This window comes from Metopolophium dirhodum, chromosome 2 (genome assembly GCF_019925205.1).
Source record: "Metopolophium dirhodum isolate CAU chromosome 2, ASM1992520v1, whole genome shotgun sequence".
NCBI lineage: Eukaryota > Metazoa > Arthropoda > Insecta > Hemiptera > Aphididae > Metopolophium > Metopolophium dirhodum.
In genome coordinates, this window is record NC_083561.1 from 6,281,527 (window position 1) to 6,300,997 (window position 19,471).

Consider the following 19,471-nt stretch of genomic DNA (forward strand, 5'->3'; position numbering starts at 1 on the left):
TTTCACAAATATAGCATGGCACGCAGAACGGCCTTAAGGTGGAGCTAGGCCTGGGGTAGTTTGTTTCAGGTAGGTCCTTAAAATATAATATTTAGAACTCTAGGTCCAAAATTTCATACAAATGCGCAAGGCCCATGGCCCCTGCCTAGGGCCGGCTCTGATGACACGACACGGAAAGTTGTGTAATTAAACAAAATCATTGATAAATGGATTTTTATTTTTTGAAAAATTAAATTAAATTTTTTATTATTAAAACAACTACTAAAGTCGTTATTAAAGTCTTATGATTTAAATAGTTAAATAGGCTTAAGCTCCAACAAAATCTAAGTATTGTTACTTATAAATACATTTTTCAGTTGTCCCATCGGTTTTTTTTGGCTTTTCTTTCTTTTAATGGACCAGTATGTACTTTTACTGATGAACTTGATCCGACTGTTTGTTCCCAAGTGTGATCTTCACTGGCTTTAAACTGTAATCATTATAATAAAAGTTAATACATGAACATTAATAATTTTAGTAGATTATAAACCATAAAGCAATTTTTAATACTTGGTTTTGGTATTGCATTTTAAATGCTTCTTTTAGTGCCAACAGTCTTCCTGCTCCAGGACCACCTTTTGATGCTGGGAGTACTGCAGCTGCAGGTTTTGGACACTGATACGAACTCGATGCCTACAATATTAAATTCATTATGTCACAATATTATTAGCATTAAACTCATTGAAATAGAACACTACCAACCGAAAAATTATTGGAACCTGACGGATCTCGATATCCCAGTCCAGCACCCCCGGCAGTTACTGATTTACCCTTTCCGCCTTTGAAACGACTTTTTCTGAACCAAGAGCTCTAGAATAATATATGGTTAAATAATGGTTTCAATTAAGTTCAATAATGACTTTACCTGCATGGCAAGATCTATAAGTGGTTTGGGAACTTCCTGCCCCACACCTTCAAGACTTCGTACCAAGTGACCAGCAAATTCATGGTCTTTTGGTGTAACTAGAGTAAATGCTGTACCTTTTTCTCCAGCTCGACCTGAAAATAACATTTTATATCAAAAAATAAATCCGTTAAACAGACAAATAATAAATATTTTACCAGTTCTTCCAATACGATGTGTATGTGTGTCAATATCTCTAGCTATGTCATAATTAACAACTGTTCTGATATGAGCTATATCTAGACCTCTAGCTACATAAATTAAGAAAAACATTCAAATATTAATTATAACTTATAAAAGACATTATTGTTTGAAAAACCCAACTTGTCCAAAAAAAAAATAGAATCATGTTTTATTGCAGTTTTGGATTCTTTAATCTCGACTTTTCCTCCATTAAAAATAGTTTTTGCAGTGAAAATTGAAGGAATCAAGAGCAACTCTATTAATCTAAGACATGTTCAGTAATCTTTCCAAAGTGTTGAGTTTTGTGACAAATCTGATTTCTCAAACGTCTGATTAATTTTATAATATATTATATTAATATTCTCTTTAAATGTATTATTTCAGACGATTATTATAAAAAAATATGATCTTACCAGCAACATCTGTGGCTACCATAATGTTGACTTCTTGTTTTTTGAATTTTGTTATTACTTTGTTCCTTTCTGCTTGGTCCATGTCACCGTGTAACAGCAACACTTCATACTCCTTTAGACTCAATGTACTGGCTAGTTGTTCTGCATCCAACTATAATTTGCTTAAATATATTATATTTTTCATTTATTTATTTCATGTCTAAATTAAACTGACTTTTTTAGTAACGAATACGAGAATAGATCCAGTTGATGTAAATTGAACTATATTATCCAACAGCCATTGGCACTTGTCACTCTGTGGCATCACCAACATAATTTGTGCTACATCAGTGTTTGCTTCACCAACATCCCCTTGAACAATTCTTATAGGATCAGTAAGAATGTCGCGTGCCAACTTTTCAATTTTTTTTTTAAATGTGGCAGAAAACAACAATGTTTGGCGATCTGGTCTCACGTGGTCACAAATGGAACGCACTTGAGGTTCTAAACATTAACAAATATGATAGTAAAAAAAATTATTACATCAATACTTATTAAAAATCCCATTAATACTTACCAAAACCCATATTGAACATTCTATCAGCTTCATCAAGTACAAGGAACGTTACTCTAGTTAAGTTGGTTGCAGACATTTTTACTAGATCGATTACTCTGCCAGGAGTACCTACTATGATTTCGGCACCTCCTTCAAGTGCCTTTGATTGTTCCCACTTTGAACCTCCACCATAACAACACACTACTCTCAGGTTATAGATTTTTCCAAATTTTTTTGCTTCTACATAGATCTGAACAACAAAACACATTTAGAAATAATTTTTAACAATCTATTTTTGATTATTAATTTATACTTGTTGAGATAATTCTCTGGTAGGTGCCAATATCAAACCAACTGGACCATCACCTTCTTTTAGTTCTGGTTGATCCATTATGTGAACCAACATTGGCCATATGAACGCTAACGTTTTACCACTACCAGTTTTGGCAATACCTATGGATGATTATAATAAGTTAAAAATATTAATCTAAAAAAGTTTTTTTTTAAATATCTCAAGTTTACCAATTATATCACGCCCAGCAAGTGCAGCAGGAACTGCTTGACTTTGAATCGGTGTGGGTTGAACATAGTCAGACTTGCGAATAATTTTCATTAGGGCATCATCAAAATTAAAATGAGCAAATGATGTGACTGGATAAGGTAAATCGGCTCCATTTACTCGGAGACCAAGAGTCTTACGTAATTGAATAACTTTATCCACAGTTAAAGATGATATTTCATTGTGTGGAGAGTAAAAGTTCTTTTCAAAGCTTTTGTATTTGATTAAAGAATGATCAATGGGAGGTAATGGGTCTATTTCCTTTGGGGGAAAAAAAATAGAAGAATATTAGAATATATTATAATAAATATAGTAAATAGTTTGCTATAAATCGAAATTACCAGACGCATTTATTTCATAAAGTTAGAAATCAAAATTGAGCAAAAATCATTAGTCTTTTAGTTATTTTTAATTTATATATATATTATTTAATGAAGGGGTGAAAACTGAGTAATATAAAAATGGTTTTTACTTTAAACACACGAGTTAAAATCGAATAAATTAGATATTTTGAAAAATTGAGCTATGATATACAAAAATGTATGCTTAGCAATATGTAAAATTCACTTGAATAACTAATGCATTTTATTACAATAAAAACTTGATTCCTATTATTAGTAGAAACTAAAAATGAAAAGCTTTAACTAATATCTGATTATACTAAATATTATTATTTGTTATTACAAAAGCCGTTCATTTATATGCTACTAATTATTTATTTTAAAGTGTAGATGAGTGTACAACTCAAAAACTAACAATTTCAATATTGCCTTTGATGTATTGACTATTTAAACATAAATATATATATTTATATATCAAGTAAAAGGGTGTTTAGTTAAGTAGATTTGTTTTTAATTATAATTATCTTGAAAATTAAATCATTATTTAGTACCAACTTTTTTCTTTGGTGGTGCTATGGGATTACCATCTTCATCATAATCAATTTCTATGTCTGAAGTTTCATCAACGAGACCCGCTGTTGGATTTTCTTCCATATACCTTAACAGTGTTTGAAAAAAAATTACCTATTATTTCTATATTCCGGCAACGCTAGATATTACAGTCAAATTTAAGGTATTTTACACACCTGTAGTATGATTCTTCTATGTCTTCTTCTTCGATATCTTGTCTAATACCTTTTTCATCTTCCTTTTTTTCTTTTTTTCCAGTGGTTTTTGCTTTTTTTACCTAAGACAATGAATTATTTTTTGTTTTTTTTATTCTGAACAGGGAATCAGACTTGGATTACCTACAAATTTTTCTTTATATACTCAATTGCAAAAAAATTCCATAACATACTTCTTTTTCTAATCCTTCCATGAAAGCATCTAATGGGTCCTCAGATGAATCAGAATCGCAGTCAGATTTTTTATTAGATGGGCTATCGGGTGCAGGAATGTACTCGAGTTGAGGCTGTTGCTGTTCATCTTCGTCTTCGAAATACCTTAAACACCATCAAAGTTCAGTCAAGAAAAATGGTAACAAAACTGTCACTAGGAGTGGGTGGGCGCACACCAGTACTTACTCTTCTTCGGTTTTTGCTCGTTTCTTCGGCACACCCCATGTGTTTGAGATTGCCGAATGGTTTATGGCGTTCAAAGTGGAGTAGCCCTGCTTGCTGAGTCCGCTGTTGGCTGGTGGAGGTATGGCTACTGACCGGGACGACGAAGACCGTCCACCGGAGTTGAACGAAAACGATATTTTATCATTCATCTTGTTGTTGTGCATGGTGTCCAGCGGATTCACAAGATTACCATAACGGGCCGAACGATATTCGGTAACGATTATTAATAATTATTGTAATTTATTGTGACGATTTATTAAATTATTCGACTGAGCCGTGTGAATGCAATCTATAACTAAATATATAAACAGTATTAACAGTTAACAGTTTACGCGTACCACCGGGACGAATCGTGCGTACTGTCTGACAATTGTTATCACGAAAAACAAACGAGCTTATCGTCCGTTATCATCATAGAACATAAACCTTTGATAGCATGGCAGTGGGCGGTCTTGGAAAGTTGGGATCACAGATATAGAAGAAATTTGAGTGCATCGATTCCAATGATTCCATAGGGTGATATTACTCTATGATTCGTATCGGGTCAATATCGAACGTTCAAGAAGTTACACGTGCAACATACAAACGATACGGACCGAACCGTATCGGACTTGGATACGAGTCTGTACGTAACGACCATTCCCTGTCGATAGGTATCGAATTTTTCATCTTGAAAGTCTTGAATATTTAGACGCCTTATGCCCTTATATTACTATATTACTGTATTATACATTTATACTATACGTACCAGCAACTATTTTTCAAAAAAATCCGTATCATACATTTTATTTACAACGATATTAAGACACTGTGACGAAGAGGACCAAGAAATTAAATTTAAATAGATGAAAAGTTATGGCTTATATGTTACCGCATAATATACCTAAGTCATAACTTTTTATAAATTTAAGAGAATTAAAATCGTATCACAGAAATGATTAAAGGTATCCAATCTTCGTTATAATTCAGCAGCGTTTTAAAAACTTCTTTTGTCTATCAACTGTAGAATACAGCACGCTTTTTTGTGTGATATAACGAAATGGATCGGTTCAAGTTCTAGTTATAACCTACCTACCTACCTACCTCTCTTTTAATTACACATATTTTTTAATTATTCGTCAGTACCCCCCCCCCCCCTCCCCGGTCAAGACAATAGGTCACGAATACACGATAGTTATTAGTTATTATTTATTTCTTAGTATTATTGTTCTGTGCCCTGTGGTATTATTATATCTATTTCTGTGGTCTGTGGGTACGAGTTTATGACTGCTACAATCACGGTTTGGAGTTTGGACCATGATGTATGAATATTTGTCTTGAAAGATAAATTCTTCTTATATATGAATATGTTTTATAATGTAAACTATCTTCTTCCCCAAGGTCTGTACCAAATTTCATCGTAACCGGATAAACGGTTTAGGAATGCATAAAGGACATAGGTAGGTAGTAATAGGTACAAACATTTTTTTTCTCTTAGATATATAGATAAAAATAAATGTCAATAATATTTAACTAAAAAAATTTCTTTATTTCCATCAAATTAATACATTTGAAAGGATTTGATAATTTTATCACATTGCTGAAATTATAAACTCAAAACTAATTAAATTAATTTATAGGTATATTTTTCTTAGTTTCAACCATCCCATTGCAGCAAGTAGGCCCTTTTTTCACAATGTCCGATAAAAACAACAATCGTAATAGGAACCTCAAAACAAAATAAAACAAAGATTTACTGGTATGTAAATTTAAGCATTAGTGTGATTAAATCATTTACCGGAAGCCCAAAGGACTTCCAACTAGTCCACGCGTCAGGAAACTGCTGCAGGAAGCTGCGATGAGACGGGCGCTCCAAGAAACACTCAAACACCTGTTACTGAAATTGAAGTAAAATTTTTGAAAAACCTATAAATTATAAGTTTAATGTGTAACATATAGTCATTCACAAATTCCATACCGGAAGTAATTCGGGCTTCCATTGTCCACAGTCCACACATCAAAGTATATATAGGTACGCATACTGGCATACTGCACATGTGACTGGACTATAAGTGCATAATTAATACAGTGGAAGGTAGTGAACCACGATCTCCGTAATCGTATTCTACTAAAAGTTGTACAGGACCTCCAGTAAAAAGCAAACATCATCCAAATATTAGAAATTTAAAACTTTAAGTCACGTTGTGCTTTAATTATCACATATTATACTTGTATAACATTTTACCAAGTCTTTATTGGGTGACCTGTACAAATTATAATATATATATTATATACTAAAATACTATTATTGTATTTATGTATACACACAAAAGTGAAAGTCCTAATACTAAAAAAACTATACGACTTTACAAATATTGCATATAAGTATAATGCATTGACATGAAGACCTAGCTGCTTGCACTGTTTAACCTGTACATAATTAGGTATGTGAAAGGCTTCCAGACCAAAAATCAATAGCAAATTTTTGAAATTGAAATCTTTAAGTCACGTTGTTTTTATCAACATTATATTTGTATAACGTTGGACGTTTGGTCATGTCTTTATTGGTCGTCCAGTACATAGTACCTATGTGGTGACATTGTGACAAATACACAAAAGTGGAAATTCTTGCCAAACTTCAGATAGAACTTCGTATAGTTATATGACCTGACGTCCTGAGTCTTGACAAATAGTGCATACGTCTTGTACGTTGATATATGAAAACCGCCATCAGACAGCTGAACCTACAAAAATATGTGCTGGGCGTCTAGTAATAAGTAAACATCAACCAAATATTAGAAATTTAAAACTTTAGGTTGCGTTGTTCTTTAAATCTAACATATATATATATATATAATTATAATAATAATATATATAATATCTATATACTTTATTCAGTTTGTATAACATTTGGCCATGTCTTTATTGAGTGTCCTGTAATCTGTACATATTTTAATATAATTATGTATATAATATATAGAGTTAGTGAGTCAGCTGGACCAGGGACTGAATGAACTATACGACCTGACAAACAGTGCATAAGTATCAGTAAGATGCGTTAACATGAGACCCACTCGCACTGTTGAAACTATAAAAATGTGCAAAGCATCCAATAAAGAGCAAATATTTAAAATTTAAATCTTCAAGTCTTGTTATTCTTAAATTATCATAATCTATCTTTATTCTATTTGTATAACGTTTGTCCGTGGTCTCTATTGGGCTCCCTGTACATAACAATATAATATATTTAGATAAAAGTGAAGTCCTCACATAGCAAAACTTTAAACAGCGTTCAGAAGGTACTAAACAAGCAATATACGACCTGACAAATAGTGCACAAGTGTGGTGCGCTAACCCCCTTCATCGACTAAATATTTGAAATTTAAATCTTCAAGTCGCATTGTTCTTAAATTATCATAATATATATTCATGAATTATTCTAATAGTATATCGTTTGGCCATGTCTTGAGCGTCCTGTACATATTATAATATATGTATAATGTATATACAAAAGTGGAAGTCCCGGCAAAACTTCACACTCAGGTGGTACTAATTAATAAACTATACGACCTGACGTCCTCACAAATTGTGTATAAGTATACATATTGAAGACCCGCGTACGCATAGTTTAACCTAAAAATTATGTGCATGGCATTCTGCAAACATTAACATTAACCAAATATTTGAAATTGAAAACTTCAAGTCGTTATTATTAAATGATGATTGTATTATTTGTTTGATATTTAGTCATCTCTTTTTTGAGCGTCCTATACATATTGTGTAAAAAAGTGAGAAACCTGACATAACTACGACCTGGTGGCGGGCATTATATAATATGTAAACGTGATATAATTATGCATTTTGTCTCGCCCCAGTTTTCACTTTTCACTGTCTTCTACAATCGATTTTGAAAATGTTGCATTTGACCATCCGCAAAATATTAAACGAAATTATGTTTGTTTAATGATTTAATTATGTTCTATACTATATAGTTAATAGTTTACAAGTATTTATTGTTTCATTGCTACGCGATGTCTGATGTTGTGGCCAGAATCGAAAAGAATATAGGTACTTATATTAATTTAAGTAAATGTGACTATTTTTTTTTACAATGTCTGTTACTTTGTAATGCAATTTTATGTTTTAGGACTTACCTCCGTATAGGTATATTAAATAAATAAATAAATGAATAAATTTATATTTATTTATTTATTATAAACAACGTTATTCCGTAGTCAAGCAATGGATGGCAGCATGGTGCATAATGCATATATGAAATCTATAGATATAGGTACCTATACTTGAACAAAACATTTATTGTTCACAGGAGTTTAACATATTTATTTTACAATAAACAAAAATATATAATTAATATGTTTATTTTTCTCCTGGACAGATGGCTCCACTATTGTGTTTTTGACTTCCAGATTTCCCACTTTTCCGGTGGATTTTCTTAAAATTTTCTATCATAACAACCTTGTCCTGACAATTACAAACGCAACAAAAAAAAGAACGAGTCGTTTCGGAGCCAACTCGTCCCAAAGATTTAATCTATTTCGCTTTTATAGGTAGTATAGATAATATTATTTTATTAATAAAAGAAGTTTAAAACAAATATTTTTATTTGTATACAATAATATGTATCCCGGTTTGTCATCGTTGTTAAAAATATTTAAATATTTATAGGAGGTGTCAGGTGATGAAAGTGTATTTCTTGTCTATATAATATTATATTATGTAAGTTACAAGAACAAAATCTCCTCCGTCCGACCGTCTCTACTGGCTACAATCTTACTACGTCTCCATCTATAACACGAATAAATAATAATTTAAACGCATTATTATTTAATATTAATCTAATTTGAATCATGAATCTATAAATTATATTATCTGAAAATATTTTTTTTTTTATTAGAATAGAATCACGTATTAGAAATACATGGGCTACCAAATATGTTGGCAACGCCGGGCAAAAAAAAAAATAAAAATAATATCATGATTGAATATAGTTCAAATATAATTTATTGTTTTCGTGTGGAATATTACAAAGGACGGTGTGGTTGTGGTACATGGGCTTATTAGAGATATAATAATATTTCAACAAACACTTATTAAAGAACATAGATCTATTGTTCGAACGTGCTCCCCCACCACCGCCGAAGAACAGAAAAGGTAAACAACGGACCCCATTCAATTATTTTGTCATGTTTTTAACGTATTGTTATAATTGTTCGGCTATGACCGTCCATCGGGAAACCGGCGATGGTGGAGATCAGGAATTCGTTCAAGCTCCGGTGTTTCGGAAATCAGTCGACAGATGGCGTTCGCGAGAATAATTATTAGGTAACGCGGTTAGGGCGTTAACTTCAGGCGTTAACTTCGGGCGCGCTGTGACGGTGACCATAAGTTTTGGCGATCGATCGTCCCAGCGACGTCAAAAGTTCGCACTGGACGGGCACAGATCCCTCCATGACTTTCTAACCGGGTTAACGGTGTTGTGGAAACATCAATCAACTGCACGGCATCGTGACCCTGTAGAATGTATATAGGGAACCGAACACCCATTCCTAAACAACTCCGGTTCCCTTTCAAATCGAAAAAATCTTTCGCCTTTTACTAAAGATTTCCGTGGAGGGGAGCACTCAAAGGAGTCTAGAAATTTAATTTTTTTAATTGCCTGACCAACTGGTCGGGCTTCTTATACTTCAATGAAATAATAAATGTTTTAATGAGACCACGGTAACTTGTCGAACTAACATTCTAAACCACTGTAGAAGTGTAGTACGTACGTGCTGGCTGACTTGGCAGCATACGAAAAATTATTGCTACGTCCGCTATAATAAGAATATAACAGTAGTGCCATCTAGTAGTTCATCCATATCTAATTTAAATATACAATATAAGTATATAACATTAAATTTGAACTTCAAACGCTCCTAAGAAATTATGTTATCGTTATCGAGTTACATTAAAAAATTAACTTGTCTTTGTCATAAAAATAAAACTGGTTGTGCTTAAAAATTACTGTTTGTCCTAATTTTTTTTACTGAAGCTTTTCAATTTTTACTCTTGACCGCTCAGTCTAAGATACTAACTGTACCTATAGATTCACTTTTGTAACAGAAAAGATGCTGACATTGAAAATCAAAGCATTTTTTCTACTTTAAAACAGACAAAAAAAAAACACGTCATTGTAAAATAAATACTTACATTCATCGCTTCGTTCAGAATTAAAAATATATTATTAATCAATGCTAAAGATGTATACAGTTAAATATTAGGAATCTTAATATAACTGGTATCAACCAATCTCTTATCAGTGGTATAGTAGCCAACTATAAATTCTGGAGCTATCTTCACAAAATATCACTATAATCAGTTCATCAGTAATCACTTATCACAGACATGACTCGCTGACTATAGTGATAGTCTATAATATGAGTTATGACACAGACAATACTTTTTTTTTTTTTTTATAAACGTAAATTATACCTATTACCACAGATATATATCTGTGCCTATTACCTACTTTATACTTTTTGTTGAAGTATAGTTAAGCCTGTGATCCTAATAATCTACGGTGGCAGAGGTGGCATTCTGGCTTGGCTAAATCTACAGAAAAGTAATTTTCATGAACATTTCATAGTTAACAGTTCTTTAATTCTTCAGTCTTTCAAGGTAATTTAATTTTATAATGTATTAACTACCTTGCACAGTCTCACACTTTCACAGATGTAATAAAATGTCCTACAATTGTGCTCAATACTTAAAAAGTTAAAACTGTTAAACAGTTTAATTTTCCTTGGGCACCTAATATTAAGTAGGTATTACACAAGTAGCTTTGGATTGAGTTTGGCACATTGGGCATCCGATTTCTGAATACTACTTCTGCTAATTATTGTGTACAATGGTATACCTGAAAAAAAGACATGTATAAAATGTAATTTCTGTGTAAAATTTTCAACTTCTCTAAATACACCCTTATTTTATTTTTCGCTTATTCTTGTCAATCCATTCTTTTGAATTTGTCCTAGTCGATTTTTTTAACTATCTCGTTTAGTAAAACACAGTGCTTAAAATAAAAATAATACCTACTATTACAATTATATTATTTAAATAATCAGTTATAGTAGGATAGCACAATTAAAAACTAACCAAAATAATCTAACTAAATTTTATCAAATATTATTGTAACATTTACTCCCTAACTGCTCATAATATAAAAATTCTATTTGAAATTCTTTCAACATCCCCCTACCGGTTTGAAATTTCTGGTAATAACCATAATATCTAGATACATGTAGGTGCTGCATTACTTGTCATATTGAAGATATTTAATCATTACTATCCTTGAGTGAAACATTAACATATTAATAATATTTATTACAAGTTTCATTCTTTCATTGGTATTAAGTTAAATGTTAAAAGTATTTATTTCAAATCCATTATAGTATAAACAATCTATTGAAATGTATATAAAAATTATATATTTAATTGTATAAATAAATTACGAAAAAAAAGTATTATACCATTATTATTTTGATAATATTGTCAAACAATTTGTTAAAATGTACGACAAGACTCGTTAAACAAATTATCGTGATCATGCATTTAAAATTTTCAATCAGTAGCTTCTAAGATTTAAAGTGAAGTAGGTATACGTGTATAATATGCATAGGTATAATAAATAAGTAAATATTTGGTAGTGTTTATAGAAATTTGTATTTACAATAATGTGTTGATAGTATTTACTTTTGTAATATTACCAGGAATGTAATAAAATTGAATTTTAAATACTATATTGTATAAATGTAAATAGTAAAATATGTTAATGGTTGTTGTTTTTTATTTTTCAGAAAAAAAATATTTGTGAATACTGAATATGTAACATTTGCATCAATCAATTTACAAAATGGCTAGTTCAACAGGTAAATTATATATTTTATTATTTTACCATTAATTGTTATGATAGCTAAATAAATATAGTTATAAATAAATTACTCCATTATACATTTTTAGAAACAGCAAGTACTACTAATAATGAGGATTATTCAAAGACCTCAATAAAAGATGAAACATTATTGCGATTTGAACCATTATCATCTTGCCTTGATCCTAATTTTTGGTTCAAAGTTTGTCAATTAAAATTAGAAGTTGACAAACTAGATGAAGTCCATAGACCGTTGATTGGATATTATACTTCTAATAGTAATCCATATATGTCATTTGAATGTTCATCCTTTAATCAGTATGTCATTTTATCATTTTATTTTATATCAAATTTTTAGAATTATTAATTTGTATTTATCTAAAATTTATGTTATAGAGAAGTTAATGATGAAACATCTTTTAAATATATTGCCCGTGGCTACTGTTTAAATAAAAATACAATAGACTCATTTAAAATATGTGATAAAAATGAGTTATTAAAAGAATTTGGTGAGCGGTTATTAGACAATTTCCGTTCTGGTAAAGCTATCGAAGACCCATCCATAATTCCAGCTTTTGATGTATTAATGTACACAGTGAGTTGTTTTGTTAATTATTGTTCATAATTATGTTACTTAATTTAATATGTTATTAAATATTTACTATGTATTTTAGGATTTGAAACGATATATTTTTTACTATTGGTTTGCTTTCCCATCATTTTCCGGGCCAAAGTATTGTCTAAATGATGTACCTACTCTTCTTCAAAATATATTTTCTCCTACACAGGTGAACATTATAATAGAGTTTTATTCCATTGTTATATTATATTATATTAATATTAATATTGTTATATTTTAGTTTGATTTATTGGTTTTTGGATTTAAAAATCTAAAAATTAACCAAAGAGGATTTTTTGGAGTTGTATCCACAAAAGAAGGAAACCTTACAGTTATGACTCTAAAAGAGTACATTGATTTACTTAAAAATAGTACAGAAAGTGATTCAAATGGTTATTTAGTGTTTGCTGATCCATCAGATTTATTGAATAATCCTGGATGGCCTTTACGAAATCTTTTGTATTTAATTTTATTTCACTGGTAATATATACAATTAAAAATATATAAATATTAATTTAAGAGTATTAAGTCTTATTCAACATAAGAAGTGACCTGGGCTGCCAACTATTGCACATGGCTTTACTACACACAAGCATGCAGATGAGTAGACTCAGTGGGGGTGACAAACAGCCCGTCCATGGCAACTTGCTGTATTGCATGCTTAGTAGTACTAACTAAAAATGTAGTACTTTACTAAGTTACTATAGTAGAACTATATTCAACTATTCATTACTCATTTTGGTAGTAAAATAAATCACATTATGATATAAGGAATAGAGTTGGCGACATTTTTGCTATTTTTTGATTGATAACATTTGTGGGACAATTGTATTAATAGTAAATTTTACTTTTAGTCCCTCCATGAGAACTTCATCGTTGAGAGTAATAGCATTACGAGGTTCTCCTACTACTAAATTTTCAGCAAGCATGTTGTTTAATATAAAAGTATCTTGTAAGTTTTAGTAATATTATTATGAAATAAAAAATAATTACTCAACATGTTTGTATTTGTTTTATATTTAGCTGAAAATGCTTTTAGACAAGATGCTATCAAATTTGTGGGCTGGGAAAAAAATGCTAAAGGAATATTCTGTCCAAAATATGTAGACCTCAGTAAAACCATGGACTCTACAAAGTTAGTATATTTAAAAACATGATTAAGATTTTATTGTAGTTGTATTAATTATTAATATTATTTTTAGACAAGCAAAGGAATCTGTAGATCTAAATCTTAAGTTAATGAAATGGCGCATTGCTCCTGATTTAAACTTAGATATTGTTGCTCAATCAAAATGTCTAATTATTGGGGCTGGCACACTTGGTTGTTGTGTGGCTAGAAATTTAATGGTTTGTATAATATTATTCTATTATACAATAAATTTGATTAAATACCTATTATGATTCAATTGAACATTTAATTTATATTGGTCAAAATGTATTAACTTTTGCTTAAACCCATATTTTTTTAATTGAAATATTTTAAAAGTTTATGAAATCTGTTGATAAACAAATATTATATATTATATAGCAAACAGAAAACACTGTTAATAATTTATATTTTTATATTTTTTTATATCAGTGTAAAATAAAATAAAATAGAGTATTAATATTTAATAATTTACCCATCTCAGGGCGGTCCAACCTTTAGTAGTTGGAGTGCCAATTTACAAATTTATAAACACTAACGCTGTGTCCTACGTGAATCCGACAAATGCGACAAAAAACAAAACAGCTTGTATTTCGCCGCATCGGACGCAATTGGAACAGCACGGTCAGAATAGAAATCGTCGGACTCGCCGGATTTACGTAGGACACGGCGTAAGGGGGCTGCAGCCAAAAAAAAAATAATATTTTTATTTGTATAATCTATAACAAACGTTGAAACATATTGTAATATAATACACAAGTCATCACATTATAGAATACATATTACATATAAATTAGTACTGCTGCTGCGCCATCTCCCACCATATTATAAACACTAAAATTACTTAAATCATGTACTACATATTATGTCTTCTAAAGGAGGCCTAAAAAATGCTTTAAGAATTTGAGGTGGGCCACGGGTTGGACCACCTTGATCTATCTTACAAGAATAAAATATATTACTTTTTGTGGTCCTTGAAATATGTGTAAACATTGTTGACCTATGTTATAAAAAAAAGTTTCTGATTTAAATACTTTAAATCATATTATGTTTAACCTCTGAAATTCGATGATTTCCTTCTCAAACGAGTTATGATTGATAATGGTTAATCATCAACATTGACAGTAACATATTTTATACGTTTTTTACTGTTACAAAAATTAAAATAATGAATAACAAACATATTTTATCTTTAAAAACCTTTTAAATTAAGTAAATAGGTAATGAAATTTGATTAGTTTTTGGTTTGAAAATTACAACTAGCACATCTTAAATCAAATTACGTATATTTATATGATTTAATATATTGTATATTGTGATTTCTATTTCTTAGGCATGGGGTGTTCGGAACATAACATTTATTGACAATGGAAAAGTATCATATTCAAATCCAGTAAGGCAGTCATTATACAGGCACTCTCATTGCATCAATTCAAATACTTACAAAGCAATAGCTGCTGCTGATGTATTACGTGAAATACATCCAGAAATTGTATGTATTAGTAAATAATTTAATATTGATATATTTATTATTGCTGTTTAATCATTATGCATTAGTAATATACTAATATAATATTGAAATTTGAAACCATTAAATACAATTGTGAGATGATATTATGTTTAACATATGGACATTGTATTTTTAGAATAGTACTGGTGTGGTTATGAGTATTCCAATGCCTGGCCATGCGGCAAACATTGATGATCATAAAAATGTAGATTTATTATCAAAATTAATAGAAGATAATGATATTATATTTTTGTTAACGGATTCTCGAGAAAGTCGTTGGTTGCCTACTATGTTATCTACATTACACAATAAGGTAATTATTAATTTTCAATCAACAGTTTTTTTTTATGTATAAATATTACAGTTATAATTTGTTATTTGTGTTCTAGCTTGCCATAACTGCGGCCTTAGGATTTGAATCATATTTAGTAATCAGACATGGAGTTAAAATACCAGATGTTTCTACTGGTGAACAAAAATTAGGCTGCTATTTTTGTAATGATGTCACAGCACCGGGAAATGTAAAATTTAATCATTAATTTTATAGAAATAGTTATATTTTTTTGTATTTCATTATTTTTATGATAAAAATTATTTAAATTAAGTCACTCGTAGATAAGACACTAGATCAGCAATGCACAGTCACCAGACCTGGTGTTTCCAACATAGCAGGGGCTTTGGCTGTCGAGTTATTTGTCTCATACATTCAATTGAAGTATGTCTATAAAAACAATAATAGTTAAGCAGCTGCTCAAGTGAGATTTGTTTGTTTAGGTACAATGTGTTGGCGAATGCTAAATGTTGTTTAGGGATTGTACCTCATTCCATTAGAGGATTTATATCTGATTTTCAGCAGATAATACCATTTACTTCAAGTTTTTTTCAGTGTATTGCATGTTCAACAACAGTAAGTTTTAACAATTTTTTATTATTATTATAGTTATTATAATTTATCTCTCAAAAAAAAAGAATACTGGGCCTCACTGAGTATTCTATTATGTAACTATTATGCATTTACTTTTATTATTTTTTTGCAGGTCATTAATGACTTTTTGAATAAAAAAGAAGAATTTTTAAACAACGTATTTACAAATCCTAATTACTTAGAAGATTTAACTGGATTAACAAGACTTAAGAATGAATTTGAAAACATCGAAGTAAGTACATTTTGAACACCATCCAATAAATATTTCATGTTAATATTAAATTTATAGATTTTTGAAATTAATGATTCGGATGTTGAAGATTCTGGAACTTATAGCGAACGTGTGTGATATATTTCATAGATTTTAAGCTCATTTTGTTATATTGTTTTTGTTGTTGTGATTATTTATTTAAACATTATTTTCGTCACTTAAGAATGTAAAATGTCAATTATTTTAATTTTTCAAAATTGTATTAACATTTATATGCTGAATAGTATGTAAGTTTATAATTATTTCAAATATGATTAAGATTTAGATTGTTTTGAATTTAAGTATAATAGTACATTAGTACGTCCTACGTCCTACTCCTACATCATACAATATAAAAACATAATGGAACATGAAACTCGTATTATTTATTTTTATATAATTATAAATTAAAATTATCTACTAATTAATAAACTTGAACAATTTTATACATGTTAGATATTTTAACAAGTTTGTTATTTTATTTATACACAATTAATTATATAAGGTACCTAAAACCTAGGTTTATGTAAGCTGAAAACATAAACTTATTAATCCTAAGATAGGATGCAATTTACTATAAGGAAATTAGTTTCCTAAAAAAACTAAAAAAATTGTCTCTTTTTTATCTAACAATGTATTATACTTTCATTAAGTTGGTTTTTGGTTTTTAATTTTAGTAATACTATGTAGACAAAGTGTAACCTTAGATATCTATAGGTAATATTTTTAACATTGTATAATAATATTATAGTAACTTAATTTTTATTTCACTATTGGTATTCATTTAGTATGTGATCTACTAGACCAATAATTAATTTAAAAACAGTCAAATATTATGTTCACAACTATTTAATTAATACATTAGTAATATAAAATATCAGTTTAACAAAAATGTATGAATGAATACACATAGGTACCTATAACAGCAATTTGTCAAAACTATTCAAAAAATTTCATAAAATTATGTTATTATAAAAAATATTTATTTTATTTTTAAAATATTTTTAGCAATACACTTTTTGTACATCACTTAAGTTTAAAAAATGTAGCTTACCCGTTAATAGATCGGTACCCGTACGTTGTCCGTACATAATATAGATAATCGTCTTGGTAGGTCACATGCTAAACTCGATTTTCACTCGGTTGGTCGCATAATACTAAACGAATACCGACATTTTTTTTTTTTTGTAAATGGTTGCTATAGGAGAAATAATTAGTAGGAACTAGTATTTATTTATTATTGGTTTCCATTGGCCATTCGGCCGATCAGGTACAAGCGTGCATCAAATCGAATTTTCGCACACTGCCTACCAAGGTGGCCGAGTTGCATTTACCGCAACCAAAAAAAGGATTTGATCAATGCCAATTTTTCGTAGAGTTGTGATTTTTTATACGGGCAACGAAGCGCGCGGGATTTGTTTGTATTATTATAACATATATTATTTATACAGCCTGCGGGACCACTGAAAAACGGTGCGTAGTATGCGTTTATCGTTTCATCGAACATAATATAGATAATCGTCTTGGTAGGTCACATACTAAACTCGATTTTCACTCGGTTGGTCACATAATACTAAGCGAATACTGACATTTTTTTTTTTTTGTAAATGGTTGCTATAGGAGAAATAATTAGTAGGAACTAGTATTTATTTATTATTGGTTTCCATTGGTCATTCGGCCGATCAGGTACAAGCGTGCATCAAATCGAATTTTCGCACACTGCCTACCAAGGTGGCCGAGTTGCATTTACCGCAACCAAAAAAAGGATTTGATCAATGCCAATTTTTCGTAGAGTTGTGATTTTTTATACGGGCAACGAAGCGCGCGGGATTTGTTTGTATTATTATAACATAATATATTATTTATACAGCTAGCCTGCGGGACCACTGAAAAACGGTGCGTAGTATGCGTTTATCGTTTCATCGAACATATTAAGTGCTATGCTAATTATGGCATAATACAATTATTATACGTTGCGCGAGTTGCATACTTGCATGTATAATAATATATTCTTACTTAAATAAATAATATTAAACATTATATTGAGCAGATGTCAGAGCACTGTCGTCCGTTTGTTTCTTTATCTGACCCCCCGCGTACAACTTAGACGTCATGTAGACGATGCGCAAAATCATTTTTTTTTTTATATGTATTTTTAATCTCGGCGAGTAAGATCGTTCATTACACAAATACTATAGACAATAATGTTTTTGAGGGTATATGATATCGATATACATTATTGTCTCAAAACAATTTAATATCTATTTAATTATACATTTTGGTTTTGTCTGGAAACACTTACTAGAAGAAAAAATGCTCTGGTCATTAACTTCGATGGTGGTTTTTGGTAACAAATTGGACCTAGTTGGTACCTACTTTTGGAAGATAAAAACTGAAAATGTTCAGTATTACTTTTTAAAATAATCGGTAGATAAAAAACCATATAGAAATTTGTGAAAATTTGAATTTCATTATTAAATAATTAAAATAATTTCTTGGATTAACTTGGTCACCAAGAAGTTACACCATTATCGTTTAGAACGTGTTCGATTTATTTTGTTCTTTTCGTATAGGTATTATGTTTCGATAAAAAATTATTCGTTCGGTACTTCGGTCAAAAAGTTTAAAAAATATAATACAAGGTGTCAATAAGGTTGCTCGTAAGAGTATTGTTATGATAACTATTTGAAAATATTAAAGATATACACATAATACGCACAATTTTTTTATAAGCATTTTAAGTTCAAACTTTGACGAACATTTGTCAAAACCATGAAAATATGCAAACTATTTGCGGTTGAACATTTTGGAAAATGTAAACATTTTTATAGCTAAACCTCGACAGTTTCATACAGAGGTTCATCGGTGTAGGTAAGTGGTTCGTGCAGCACACCGCAGCAGTAACCTACAAATT

The 19,471-nt window shown here is 30.1% G+C and overlaps 2 protein-coding genes and 1 non-coding gene across 4 annotated transcripts; 2 read left to right on the top strand and 1 right to left on the bottom strand.

Annotated features, from left to right (window-relative positions):
- Positions 1-196: 196 nt before the first annotated feature.
- On the bottom strand, positions 197-4,559 carry LOC132938278 (ATP-dependent RNA helicase DDX42). Its single transcript, XM_061005026.1, has 14 exons — positions 4,159-4,559; positions 3,933-4,077; positions 3,721-3,821; positions 3,530-3,632; positions 2,597-2,894; positions 2,388-2,527; positions 2,096-2,324; positions 1,754-2,022; positions 1,540-1,690; positions 1,102-1,194; positions 905-1,038; positions 742-849; positions 550-672; positions 197-469 (listed from the first exon to the last, which is right to left on the bottom strand). The coding sequence occupies exons 1-14, from the start codon at positions 4,359-4,361 to the stop codon at positions 353-355; spliced, it is 2,214 nt and encodes a 737-aa protein (XP_060861009.1). The 5' UTR covers positions 4,362-4,559; the 3' UTR covers positions 197-352.
- A 5,189-nt stretch (positions 4,560-9,748) lies between these two features.
- LOC132939992 (U5 spliceosomal RNA) lies at positions 9,749-9,872 on the top strand. The gene has a single exon (XR_009664045.1). It is a non-coding gene; the product is annotated as a U5 spliceosomal RNA (small nuclear RNA).
- A 733-nt stretch (positions 9,873-10,605) lies between these two features.
- LOC132938428 (ubiquitin-like modifier-activating enzyme ATG7) lies at positions 10,606-17,016 on the top strand. Of its 2 annotated transcripts, XM_061005259.1 has the most exons (16): positions 10,608-10,854; positions 12,033-12,104; positions 12,196-12,424; positions 12,503-12,701; positions 12,781-12,894; positions 12,967-13,205; positions 13,580-13,677; positions 13,749-13,860; positions 13,928-14,072; positions 15,206-15,364; positions 15,519-15,695; positions 15,772-15,903; positions 15,988-16,097; positions 16,157-16,289; positions 16,420-16,539; positions 16,597-17,016. In XM_061005259.1, exons 2-16 carry the CDS (start codon positions 12,089-12,091, stop codon positions 16,654-16,656), a joined length of 2,043 nt encoding a protein of 680 aa, XP_060861242.1. In that variant the 5' UTR covers positions 10,608-10,854; positions 12,033-12,088; the 3' UTR covers positions 16,657-17,016. The 2 variants fall into 2 exon arrangements, 1 of the variants encoding a protein (XP_060861242.1); XR_009663913.1 differs by lacking the exons at positions 16,420-16,539; positions 16,597-17,016 and having other exon boundaries at positions 10,606-10,854; positions 15,998-16,097.
- The last annotated feature ends 2,455 nt before the right edge of the window (positions 17,017-19,471 follow it).